Source organism: Zeus faber (genome assembly GCF_960531495.2).
Source record: "Zeus faber genome assembly, chromosome: 18".
Lineage (NCBI taxonomy): Eukaryota > Metazoa > Chordata > Actinopteri > Zeiformes > Zeidae > Zeus > Zeus faber.
In genome coordinates, this window is record NC_137210.1 from 12,933,274 (window position 1) to 12,947,248 (window position 13,975).

At 44.4% G+C, this 13,975-nt stretch overlaps 1 protein-coding gene across 1 annotated transcript; it reads right to left on the bottom strand.

The window, feature by feature from the left end:
* Positions 1-12,656: 12,656 nt before the first annotated feature.
* Positions 12,657-13,691, bottom strand: sox1a (SRY-box transcription factor 1a; the record flags this gene model as incomplete). Its single annotated transcript, XM_080019649.1, has 1 exon — positions 12,657-13,691. The coding sequence occupies one exon, from the start codon at positions 13,689-13,691 to the stop codon at positions 12,657-12,659; it is 1,035 nt and encodes a 344-aa protein (XP_079875775.1).
* Positions 13,692-13,975: the final 284 nt, after the last annotated feature.

Below are 13,975 nucleotides of genomic sequence, written 5' to 3' on the forward strand. Positions count from 1 at the left end.
TTTTCCTCTTCCTTTCCCCCTCTTCTGTCTTTGTCCTTTTTCTTTTTTCTTTTTTTTCTTTTTCTCCCTCCTTCCCCGTCGGTTGGAAATCTGCAAGGCTTGCTCATCGGCGCCAGCCTCCGTTAATCCCCTCCCAAAGCACCTTAGCAACGCTAGGAATTTAGAGATGCTAAAAAAAAACACACAGCCACGACAACGACAAACAACTGTTCTTAACACTGGGCTCGTATTGGCAAGAGTGGCCACATCTTGAGATGTGTGTGCGCGTTTTCCATAAGTAGTTCAGAACAATCTGGAGGGGTGTGATAACCGGGGATCTCTCAAGAGTGGTGTGTGCGTGCGTGCGCGCGCCCGTGTGTGTGTGTGTGCGTGTGTGTGTGCGTGCGCCCGTGTGTGTGTGTGTGTGTGTGTGAGTGTGTGTGTGTGTGTGTGTGTGTATAAAACGTACACTGAGTGGGAGTATTTGTTTATGTAGTATAGATTCCATAACACTGACAAAACTGGTAATCGCTGCGTCCAGCCACCTGAGATGGCCATTTATCCCCTTTTCTTCGGACCTCCTCGTCTGACGGTAGTTCACACCTCGGAACAAACACCGGAGTGCCAAGAAAAGTGCCAAGAAAAGTGCCTGCCGGTGTCTCTTGGCTGAAAAGACTGTGAGTGTGTGTGCGTGTGTGTCTGTGCGTGTGTGCATGTGTGCGGGTGTGCGTTTGTGTGAGTGTGTGTGTGTGTGTGTGTGTGTGTGTGTGTGTGTGTGTGTTTTTTTTAGTTGCACCGCCCTGTTTGATTCCGTGAGCGACTGGGTGAATGGGAGAACCAGCCATGGACGCTGGGAACATAATATTAAATTGTTACAGAGGGCATGCTCTGCAGTCTTTTAAAGCAGAAGGGTGGGGTGGGGGGGGCCAAGGATATGACAGGAGCGACTTTGAGTGTGGCTAAACACCTTGACACAAAATCAATAGAGCACGGCAACAATGCACAATTATGTTTGAAAAATCCGTCGTGTGGTTGGACGGTGGAGGACTCAGAATCCCACCGTCGGACTGGATTGGTGTGCCCCCCCCCACCCCCCACACAATTTTTTTCCAATCGTCGCTTCACCCACCTCTCTCCCTTTTTAAGTTGTTTACTCTGATGGGGACAATGCTAAAATGTAATTGGGGGCAAATTTAGTCCCTGAACTTAATAAATATATTCGAATGTGAAAAACTTTTTTTTTCGAAAATGTTCCATTTTGTCACGAAATTGTCCGTCGTACAGTACTTGATTTTTTAATAACACAGGAGAGCTTGATCTTGGGGTGCAGGCACAGGCACAATCACATCACGTTGACAGAGTTTATCTGAAGAATACTCACTCTTTTACAGCAGAATGCAAAGTACTAGCAGCGCAAAACAGTAAAATGTCAGTGTGCTCAAATACACAAAACAAACAAAGGTTTGATGTGACAGCAATGAAAAACAAAGCTACCATAATGAAAGCACGCATCTGAAGCACACACAGAGCCCTGAATATGATTACATGTTCAAGACAAAAATGCAGAAATTTCAATGACTTAATTTTTACATGAACATATACACAGTGCTAAATTGCTGCATTGCAAATGTGCCTTATTCAGGCCGTGTGGATTTATGTTGGTAGGATCTGCTCACGGGGAATTCTTTGCCATATGTCCAAATGCATCAGGGCAACAAATGTCGTATTGATGCTCAGGTGCCAGATCCGTGCCTCGCCGCGCTGACTGGTCAGGTCGCACGGTAAACACACTGTAAACTCGGGGCTTTGGAAATATTCATTACAGGCATTTTGATGGATTTTACAAATCTGAATATTCAGAGGCTTCTTGGAATACATGCCAGCCGTGGGACTAAGAGTGTTAAGACGGTGGCGCTGGCACGAGAGGCAGGGAATATGGCAGAGTAGCTGTTTGAGACACAAGCATAGTTGCTTGTTTTTTTTTTTGTTTGTTTGTTTAGTTTTTTTCTTTTTGCTGAGGAGGGTGAAATTTAATTCTAGGGCTGGGAACGTGGTAGTTTGCATGGCTTCGGTTTGATCTTTCTGGTGAGGCACACAAGGAAAATTGTTTCGTTTATTTCAACATTTCAGTTACAAAGCATGTGGCCGGCAGGAATAGAGGGCGGCTCGTAATAATAATAATAATAATAATAATAATAATAATAATAATAATAATAATAATGATAAAACAAAGAATAGCATACTTGGGTATAAGAGCAGATGAGGGACCATGGATGACGTGGAAATGTCATCCATGGTGCATATCTCCCAGCGCTGGCAGTCGGGGAGACAAGGTGCCAGCTGTCAATCACACGTCCCCCACAACCCACCCCCCAACCCTGAGCCTTCACTAGCAGTAGCCATGATGGACGCCCTGTGGGGAGAAGGAGACAGAAAGAGAGAGGGAGGGAGGGGATATTGATTCAGTGAGACATCAAAAGGTCAGCAGCCTGTACAGTCAGTAACTATAGATACAGTCAAACAGTTTTTGCACCGCTGTGACAGCCGAGTCAAACAGGAAGGAGGGTTTTTTCGGAGGGATCCGCAAGCGTGCTCGGTGGCTCTTTCGGGGGATACGCACGCTGCTTCCGTTTTTCAGAAAGATGTTAATAATGTTGGAGCGTCACTTTGATCGCCACAAACACATATGTATGTGTATGAATACGACCCACGCACACACACACACACACACACACACACGCACACACACACACGCAGGCACACACACACACACACACACACACACACACACACACACACACACACAAAGAGAAACTTACACACGATAAATTTCCCTCATGGTAAAATGGTGTGGATTTGCTTAATAGCCAGTACTGTAGGGTTATCGGTTCAATTACAAAATGGATCAAATTTATCCCGTGTCGCCAGCTTTGCTAAACTGTCTGATAGCCGACAACGATCTAATGGCTCTGGAAACTAATTGATTGGTGTTATCATAATCATTAGGGGCAATTTATCTGTTATTTATCCGTCCCTCTGCGACAGATTGCTGCCGAATTCGCATCATTCACGCGGTCCAATCTGACCTAAACGGCCCTGGTTTGTCAATCACTTGACCCCGGCGGGTTCAAAGGTCACCCAGTTCAAACAGCTATCTGCTCGCAGCAGGTTCGCAGCGGGGGGCCGTGAAAAAAAAGTGTCGTTTCTTATCTGAGCTCTTTGACCCCTCTCCCAATCTCCTCCCCCATTAACCCCCTCCGTGCCACTTGGAGAATTATCGCCTGCCAGGGCCATATAGAACTCCTAAACAGCGAGCTGAGGGTCGGCGTGCGTGGGAGCAGGTGATAGAGGACTGCATGTGTTGAACACCGTGCTTTATCGAGTGAGAGAGGGGGAGTTGGATCATGCGTGTGTGTGCACGTGCGTGCATGTGTGTGTGTGTGTGTGTGTAGAACAGACGGATAGACAGGCAGAGACAGGGCTGAAGATAGAAACCCAATCAGAGCCAGGTAATGAGAGAGCGGCATAGAGAGATATTGGTTTTCCAATGAGTTATTTAAGCAGTAAAAAAACATCAGTGTATTTCAGTGTGTATTAATGGGTGTGTGTGCGCGTGTGTCTGTGTGTGTGCGTGTCGGAAAAAAAAAGGGAAAAGAAAAGAAAAAAGAACAAAAGAAAACCACAACCTCCATTTTTCAAGGCCGTGTCGTGGTGAGGTTGTAACGCCCAGTGGGAGGCATCGCTCCTGCCAAGCTCGACGGAGCAGGGGCACATTGCGATGCGCCCTTTCTGCTGCTTCCACTACTGTACCTCCAAACCCCCAAACACATGCACGCACACACACACACACACACACACACACACACACACACACACATCCAGGCTCAACCGACTATTTACAGGTGGTCAGCGCCCCACAACAAAACAACAACCAAATAAACAAGCCAGGCACGATCGATGTGCAATCCATAAGTCTCATTTTTCTCACACTCGGATGAATTATATTCCATGAGGGAAAGATTGCTTTGTATTCCCAAATCGCTAACAATGTATTAATAGCTATTACTTGATTTCGCAGGGATAAAAAATACATTGAGCCGAACCTATGCTTCTGTCGGCGCGCTAGACCTTTCTTTCTTTCTTTTTTTTGAACGCCTCGCTGTGTCTTTGTTATTGCGTGAAAATGGAATTGAAAAGAATTCATCTGGAATGTTCCTCGGGCTTGGTGACTGTTTCCTATTTTCGAATCATTGTGGGAATTTCTCCGCACAATGTCGGGTCACGCTTGATCTTGCGTACAGCGCGTGAAAACGCACAATATTGCACTAATTGTGCGAGTCAGAAGGCCTTGGACTCGTTACGAACGAGAATATTTAATAGAATTTGGTTTATTTTTTATATATTTTCATTATTTTCAGTTTGTCTATAGCTCAGCTTCATCACAATTTCAAAGGACTGTAACTGTGCCCCTTGCGAAGGTGGTTAAGGAATAACCCTTTAAAAAAAAAAAAGGGATAGAAACATTGGGGTAATCTCTTGAAGTGAAGCACAAATAAATTTGAATAACGTATGAAATACACTGCAAAAACAAAAATGTCTGGACTCGACGTGAGAGGGGATTCTGGAGAGGGAGAATCAGAAGAATCAACCCTGATAATCAATATTTAATCGTTTTCTTTTTCACACAATTGCTCAAAGACGTACGTATAATGTTCGCCTCCCTTTGTGTGTGCATAATGATGGCATAATAGTGATATTTTGGGGCATTTTTGGTACTGTACGCAACAGCCTGCTATTCCTGTGATCGTCCCGAGTCAGCGGTGACATGATGAACACATGAAATTTGTCATTGTGCATCAGTCTGACTGGAATTAGACCCGTGCACAATAAATTACACTGGTTGAAAATTGTAATGTTATTTTGTTGTGAGATATTAATGTTAAAAATGTTGGTAACCAAGACAAGTCAGCTATGAATGTAACAAGTATTTTCCTAGGATACACACAATTTCTTAAAATTATTTGAATTGATGAACAGTTCAAATCTGTTGCACTTAAAATGTCCCAACTGTATAACACAGTTGTAAGTATCTTAAAAACACGGTGAAAATTTGTTTGGAAACTCTCGCTTTGAACTGGGGTGCGGTCCCAGACCTGGCGGTATTTGTTGGCGTAGTATTTTCATGGCCTTGCTGTGGGAAATAATGACTTTGAAATATGTCCATCTCCTCTAGGATGACAGGAAAAATACTCCTAAATGATGAACACACACACACACACACACACACACACACACACACACACACACACACACACATATGCCGTTGCCAAAGTTTAGCGATAGGAAATTGCAAATTGTGAGGGAACGCAAGCTTTTTAATGTTGTCCAACACATCTGGTTATATGATGTTTATTTCTAATTTGTAATTTATTTCTAATGATTTAAATGTCATGATAATGAGGCTCTTTATTGACTACACTCACTCTATCTCTCACTATTCCCTTTTACACTCGTATTCTGAATCACATCGACTCTTCCCGACGAGACCTTTAAGCGGTTTCTTCAAAACAGGCGGACACAACAAGATCTCGACTGAGAAATCAAAGGGGACCGATAGTATCATGACAAACTCCCCGTTTCAGTGCTTGTGCACATTGATTTGGGTCTCTGACGGGCCTGCTGACACACAAACTGTGAAATGAGACAACCCAGTCAGTTTGTTGTTGCGCTGTCTGTTTCAGAAAACATGCGATTCACCAAGCCGTTTAGATTTGCGACCCCTTCCTACGTCACATGGGGCCTCAGTAGAATTAGAGCTGTCCCCCCCATGTGAGAAGCGCCGCTGGACCCCCTAAGCATGGGAACTGCTCTGTTGGCTTCACAGACCAGGACAAATCTTTTAAAAGAGAGAGAGGAGTCAATACCGACTGTTCCTGACGAAACTGCAGACGGGGGAAATGTAAGTATTTAAAAATTAATTGTGCTGTGTGTTTCCGCTGCGGGTTTCTCTAAACAAAACCATGTATTTATTTTATTTTATTTTATTTTCCAACATTTCCTAATTTAATGAAACAAAAAAATCCTGCGCGGTGTCCCGTGCAGTACAACCAGCGGTGCAGTAGCGCCCTTGCCTTACGAAGTCAGATCAAACTTTTTAAATTCGGCCTTGTAGATCTAATATGAGTGAAGATTCAGAAACTGGATTACTTAGTTCTCAAATTCCTCAAATTTGTTCATTCTGGCGGACAGATCAGGTGAATTCAGTGAAGGTTTAAGTACTTCATGCTACGGAACACGACTACCCCCTCTACTACTACCCCTCAAACCCCATTGGCTCACAGAACTGGGGTCTTCAGGAGGGAGGTGACGCCCACAGAACAGCCCGTCGAGAACAGGATGGCTTAGGCATGTTAGAATAGCTAGAATGCGTAATCTGAGCGATATTTTCACCAAAAAAAAAAATCAAAGACATGTTTTGCCTACCTCAGAGACCTATATGAACATGTTGAAAAGGATTATAATAGGTCCCCTTTGAAAGATCCCGACTATCCTTCCCAGATGACTCAAGAAAAAAATAAAATAAAAAGTGTGAAATGCATCTGAAAGAGACGTGTTGGCGGCGAGGGCTCGTAGGTGAGGCCGTCTGCAAAAACCATCAAAGGTCTCAATTGCCTACTTTGTTATTTCTTAATTCACATAAACTCAGCCCTCCGGGTGGAATTCTTAATTTCACATAATTCCTACAGAGGCCTTATCGACACAATCTTAAGTTAACGTATCCTTTTCTTGGTTTCAACGAGTGAAATAATAAACTCGGGGCCTTAACCGATCTTTTTTTTTTTTTACCTCTGCGGTGGAACAGTGTGTGTTGTGCTCCTGAGTGGGGCTCATTCTTATGGATCCCCAGCGCCTTCATTATGACATGCTGCTGGGAGACGAGGGGTCCGCTGGCTGCTGCTGCTGATTACCAGTCCTCTGGGACTCTCTGTTTTCCCCGGTAATTGATAGTTAGGCGCAGCTCTAATCAAACACACCGTCTGTCTCCACGATAGAGACCTATAGTCGGCCAAACGCGCGCTTTAGGTGCAATGAGGGGGTATTTTCAATTGAACCAAAGCGGTTAACCCCCCTGAACCGGTTATTTCTGTTGAGTAGGAAATGCTATTGGAATAGAGTACAAAGGTTTTTATTTTTATTTTAGACAAAATCATCAAAAATCGCTGTGGGTTATATAACGGTCTAAGTGTTTTTACGACATGCCGTGTTTACTTTGTGTAGGGCATGCCGTAAATCAGTTTGTGCTTTGCGGTAAGATCTTTCTGTTGTTCTGTTGTTTTTACTCCACGGTATGTATTTATAAGATGTGTGCAACCTGTTAGAAGTTGTACTAAAGGTCTGCTTAAACACGTTTAGAAAATAAAGTTCCTTCTATTGAGGGGTTCCTTTTGGCTCCAAAATAGTACGCAGCTGTGCTTTTGTAATTCCAAATATACTGTAGTATACGTATATTTGGAATTACAAAAGCACGTTTATGGATGCACAATAAATATGGATAAATTGTGTTGAATTGAAACCATTTTAGTTGTACGTGGTGTCTTATATTTTTGCTGTATCTTTAGTCACTTTGGGCTACCAAAGTAGCACACTTTTAACAAGTACATGTCAGGTTAAGCTTAATGTTTCAATATACTTTTTATAAGTTTACTTACACTACTCTTGCAGCATATTAAAGACTATCATACTAAACATGTACTTTAAATTAGTACATGACAATAAGAAGTACCAAAAAATACCCTTTAATTACTCCCCAAAAAAGCACAAAGGTTGTATATTTTTTACACTTTCAGCAAGGCTATGATATACTTTTGTGGACCTGGGAGGATTTCCCACAAGGGACTAACTCATTAATTCTCTGACGGACAGGTCGGTCCGTGGGGTGAATGAAAACACCCCATAAAGTTCCCTCTTCGGTCTCATTCTGTCCCCCCCCCCAAAAAAAAAAATCCCCGGTTCCATGTGGAGCGCCTGGTTTTGTGTGGTCCGCCCCGGCAACTGTCCCCCGGTCTTGACGGGGACAGACCCCGGTCCCCCACGCACCTGCGTGGCTCCCAGGTCCCCTTCAGGAATGCGCTGGGGCTTGTAATCGCCTTTGTGGACGGGGGCATTGAGTTGTACGGCTGACTGAAACTTCCCAAACCTCACAGCGCGCTGCGTGGCCGCTGAATGGGGGGACTCAGCGTGGGGCGGCTCTCCAAAAAAACCACGGCCGCTGCCAAATTCCTACAGTGGGAGCGCACAATCACTCCCACGCAGGCCCCCACTATACCGCCAGGCAGGAGGGATGGGGATGGGGATGGGGATGGGGATGGGGATGGGGGTGGGGGTGGGGGTGGTGGGGGTGGATGGATGGATTGGGGGTGTGTGCGTTTTGGAGAGAGATGGGATGGGATGGGATGGAGGAGGGGGGTGGATGGATGGATGGATTGGGTTGGGGGTGTGTGCGTTTTGGAGAGAGATGGGATGGGAGGTGCGGGCGCGGGTAGCAAAATTAACTCTTAAACAGAAAATCCTGGTTTTATCAACACTGGTTCGGTCTGGTGTGTGCAAAGCGTCCAAACAGAGAGACAGAGATGGGACCGTGTCAAAAAATATTGTGTTTGCAGGAGAGGGAAAAAAAAAAAAAAAAAGTTTTAAAATGACTATTTTTTTTTTCCTCTAACTTTTCAGCACAGTGGAGCTGTGTTTCGGTGCATTATGGGTCCGTGTGGCGGCGCGGAGCCGCGGTTAGATGGAGCAGCGCTGCAGCTCCGCAGGATTAAGAGGCAGCAAGATTGTTAAACGTGTCAACGTGTAATTGCACGATAAGGCCCTCGCGAGGAATCCATTGGCGCAGTCGCTTTCTCTATTCCGCGCTAATCTCACCCGGGCACATTCGTTCTGTGCAATCTGTCTCCATAATCTTCTGTGACAGAGAGCAGGCTGCCTGGTAATTTTTTTTTTTTTTTTTTTTTTTTTTTTTTTAGGGGGAGAAACGGAGGAAATATGCAGAGGCGTGATAAAGTGACGCTAATTATCCCCATTTAGGACAGGGAGTGCAAGGGATCGGGGCTTTACGAGCGCCGAGTGTGCGCCGGAGCTGATGGCCTCCTGGTGCACAATATATCGGTGGCTACAAGATAAGAGCGTCGCACTGTGCGGGGGAGATTTATTGGTCGGTCAGCAACTCCCGAACACGCGCGTGCGTGTGTTTATTTGCGCGCACACACACAAAACTTCCGCGACGCTCCACCGCCGCCGCACACTCATCCGAGCGGGCGCCCCACACTCACCTCCTCTCCTCCTCGAGGTGGTTTTTTTTGTTTTTTTTTTTAACCCGGGTTAAATTTGCCAGAACGCTCCTCGTTTGGAGCGTGACGCGCTCCGCCTCTTTCCCCGTGTTAAGCCGCCTCTCTTTTCATCGGCAGATAAAGTAGAAATATAAAAAAATAAAAATAAAATAAAAAATAAAAAAACAAGAGAGGGTGTCATCCCGATCCACGCAGATTTAATGTCCGAGGGCGAGATATCCGCATCCGATATGTCGTCAATCGAAACTAATTTCCACTCCTAATGTCTAACTCACTTTCTTGAACGGATTACACGCTGCAGCCATTCTCCACGCGCGCTCTATGGAGTCGAAGGGGTTTAATTGACACGCCACGCAAGTCTTCATCGGCACTGGAAAATAGGTCCCTTTACTAAGTATTTGGATTAATTTATTCTTTTAAAAACCCCTAAGTGGGCATAATTCCCTTCATTTGCATGTGTATGCCTTTTAGTCTATATTTCAGATTATAACAGTGGAAAAAAATATGTCAAAACTATGTTGGATATTTAAAAGATGTCACACCAGAGTCATTTCTCTCTGCGGCAAGCTGAGCATAAATCTGAATGACATATCCCTGGACCAGCCTTGCGCTGAAACATTTAATTAGCAATTAAGTATAATTACAAAGGTGATTTTGTCCACGGGTCCCAGAATTCCCAAGCATCTCGAATTAAAATAATCCCTCATAGCCCTAAAAATGATGCAAGTTCGACAGTGCGAGCCCCTGATAAGTATTCCGTTTCATCAATAATATCATCACGCTCGGCTTAATCGGCCCTTGTGGAGCAATGGGCCTGTTTTGTGCCAGTGCGCAACAGTTATAATGTTGGATGCGGACAATAAATGCGCCAAAAGAGTGAGTGTTATTACTGAAGGTAATCCACCTTTTTTTATGTGATATGTTTTATGAGTAGGGATACGTTTTGTGATTCTTGAAACATCTTTACAAGATGACCCGTAACCCAAGAAGACATTTGGTGGCCTTTTATTTGGTCATCATCCAACCAATTAAAATCAACTCTCACAGCTGTTTTTGCAGCTTGTAACTCAAAATTCCCTCAGATATTCCCTTGTATGAATCTAGTTTCTCCTCTGGTTTGATCATTTCCCCTCTTAGCTCCTATCATGTCACGTTAGAATTAAAGGGAAACCACCACCCTCTCTCTTAATTTAGCTTTTTACGAAATACTGGGCGGGAAGGTGGGGTTAATTTGAAAGTGGTCTGAGCCATCCAACCAAGACAATGTCTTTAAAATGTCTTCAATAATGGTGCCCTTTTGAAAACAATAATGTTTTACATTTACAGTTCAGCCTTGGGTTAACCCGGTGTCTGGAAAGTGTAACTAAAATGTTCAGATATTTGCAAGCACTCCAATAACACAGGTCTGCTGTGTGGCAGACCTGTGTTATTGAAGTGCACTACCTGTGTATGGCACCTGTTATTTATAGACCTTTGGCTGCTGCTGTTTAACTGCAAAGACTGGGTAGATAAGGTGTGTACAAAAAAATCAACAATCAGGCCTTGAAATCGGGATTTAAAACCTCCTACTTCAAAGCCAATACACCCGTAATGTGTGGAGAATTGTCAATTTTTTCTCGTTATATTTCTCCCGTTATATTTGTATTTATTGTATTTTATTGTTTTCCTTCACTCTTTTCCTTCGAGCCAAAGCAGGGAAGCCTGCAAAAGACTGCAGCCTACAACAACTGTCAGGGTTTCAAACTTTATGATGCGTCACATTTGGGATATAATGATAATGTTTTAGCTTATGTATTCTGGATTTAAAACCTTTTTTAAAGGTGGAAAAAGTATTTATCCATGAACAGATGCAGAGCGTCAGTGTTTTAAGAACGGCATCATTTTAGATATGTTGTGAATTGATGAGAATATTGTTTTGGGTTTTTTTTTCCTCTAAAACAATTATGCAGTTCCTTCAAAATCCACAATTGATGAGTAAATCGCCTGATCACCACTCTCAGTGGGTCATTGGGAATAATATGTGAACAAAAATAATGTGCAAAGTTTTTGCCTCTGTTAAATTGTGCTTAAGAATATCGCCTTCTCTTTATTTAACGTTTACAGTTTTCGTTTATTAGTGATTTTGATAAAAAGAGGTCGCTGCCTAACCTAATACCTGTCGGCTTTCATGTGGACCAGTCTGTGCATAAATCCTCCTAATTTCTATCTGGTCAACACATCAGATAGATAAAGAGTAAAAGCAGACTGGTCTCATCACTATGCGTAAAATACTCTGAACTTTAATACTGAACACACATGCACACACAGGTGCACAAACACAGCTATTTCAATATATATCCCAAATTGATCCATATCAGCCCTCATAAAGGTTTGGATTCATGGACGAGAAAAGCAACATGATGCTTCCGGGACATGGATCTGCACTCAAACCCATTTTATGCACAATTACGCACAAACATTAGTTCATGATTTGTGGTCTACTAGAAGGAAGTAAATCCCCAAATCTAAATACGTGCATATTGTTTAGAGGGTCCGCCTGGTGATATCCTCTCATGTGAATAGGAAACTTTTTTGGATGGACAATAGAGTGAATGCAATCAATTTAAGACCGTTCTTTTTAAGAATCAAAGAAACATATCTGTGAAATTTATTCAATTCTTCTTCAATGCAATACCAGGGCCTTTCACTTGCAGAAAAGCACTTAAATTACAACAGCAGACGCCCCTCAGTTTTTGAAATTTTAAAATTATTCACAATTTACAATAGTTAGGTTATTACAATAAAAAGAGATGATTTGAGAATTAATAGACACAGGCTTCTGCAAATAAACACAAATATTTAAGGAATGCGATTTTTCCATATATCATTTAAAGCACTTTTTTATGATTATGACACATCTTTTTTTTCTCATTTTTCAATAACTTACAAGAACCCCCTAAAATGATCAAACAATTTAACCCAATGTCCGCGTGAAATTGGCATAGCCCTCAACTAAGACCGTGTTAAGTAATGGACAAAAAATAAAATAATAATAATAATAATAATAATAATAATAATAATAATAATAATAATAATAATAATAATAATAATAATAATAATGATAATAATAAGCACAATAACCAACATTTTCAACATCATCTTTGTTATATAATTCCACTGTTGGCTATTGAAAAAAATCCGAGATGAATATTCTATGTTCCCCCTCATTTACATTATCATAGACATTCTGTACAAAAAAACGCAGGTAGTTCTGGGACCGCGGGATAATTTAGAAAAGAGGTAAATATTTGGTTATGTGTTCTTGCAGTTTTCAATTATTTAAGTGAGTCCCTAAATGTGTGTGAGAGGGACCGTTCCGTTTACTCCAGCCGTCGCGCTCTGGTAATGTTGCGGCAAGGCGTGAAGTCTACTTTGCACAGACGGGTCCCCCGGCTCTCCGGTGGGTAAATACATGCTTATCATCTCTCGCAAGTCTCCGGGGCAAGGACCCCGTGAGTGTGTGCTGACGGGGGGGCTTACGCTCGGCTCCGACTTCACCAGCGACCCTAACGTCCCCATGGCCGCCGAGGAGGACACCCCAGAGCCCTGGTGCTGCGTGTAGGCGATGCCCCCGTAGCCGGACGGAGAGGCGCTCATGTAGCCCTGAGAGTTCGAGATGGGGCTGTACTGCAGGGCACTCATGTCGTAGCGGTGCATGGGCTGCGGGTTGTGCGTGGGGTGGTGGTGCGAGTGGTGGTGGTGGTGGTGCGCCCCGCTGCCCGGGTGCTGGCTGTAGGCGAGCTGCGCCTCCTGCATCATCGCAGCCGCGGCCGCCGCCGCCGCCACCTGGCCGGAGTACGCGCCGTTCGCCCAGCCGTTCATGTGCGCGTAGCCGGAGCCGGCGGAGCCTCCGTGGCCCCCGGGGCTCTCTAACCTCTGTCCGACCCCGGATGAACTCATGCCGACCCCTAACCCGACTCCGCCGCCCCCGCCCGCTCCAGACAACAGTCCGCCGGCCAGGGAGTACTTGTCCTTCTTCAGCAGAGTTTTGGTCTTCCGTCTGGGCCGGTACTTGTAATCCGGGTGCTCCTTCATGTGCATGGCGCGCAGCCGCTTCGCCTCGTCGATGAAGGGGCGCTTCTCCGCTTCGGACATCACTTTCCACTCGGCGCCCAGCCTCTTGCTGATCTCCGAGTTGTGCATCTTGGGGTTCTCCTGGGCCATCTTCCGCCGCTGGCCCCGGGACCACACCATGAACGCGTTCATCGGTCTCTTCACCCGGTCCTGGTTCGCTTTGGACCCGCCGTTCGACCCCGTCTGCCCCGTGGCCGTGTTCGTTTGGGGGCCGGGGGAATGAAGGTCAGTCTCCATCATCATGCTATACATTCACCTGCTTTTGTAAAACTTCGCCACCAAGAGAAAAAAACAAAACAAACAAAAAAACCCCAAAACAAACAAAAAGTATATTTCAAGATAACGCGGGCAAAGGCGCGCGCGGGCTGAGCGCGGTACAGAGCTCTAATTCTAAACCCCCCCCCCAAAAAAATTGAAGTCAGGCGCAAGATGAGAAATAATAATCCGAGAAAGAAAAAAAAAAAGAGGGGGGACGAGATGCGTCTCTCCTCCTCGTCGGTTGTTTACCCGTGTGGCTTCACATCCGCGTTAATAGA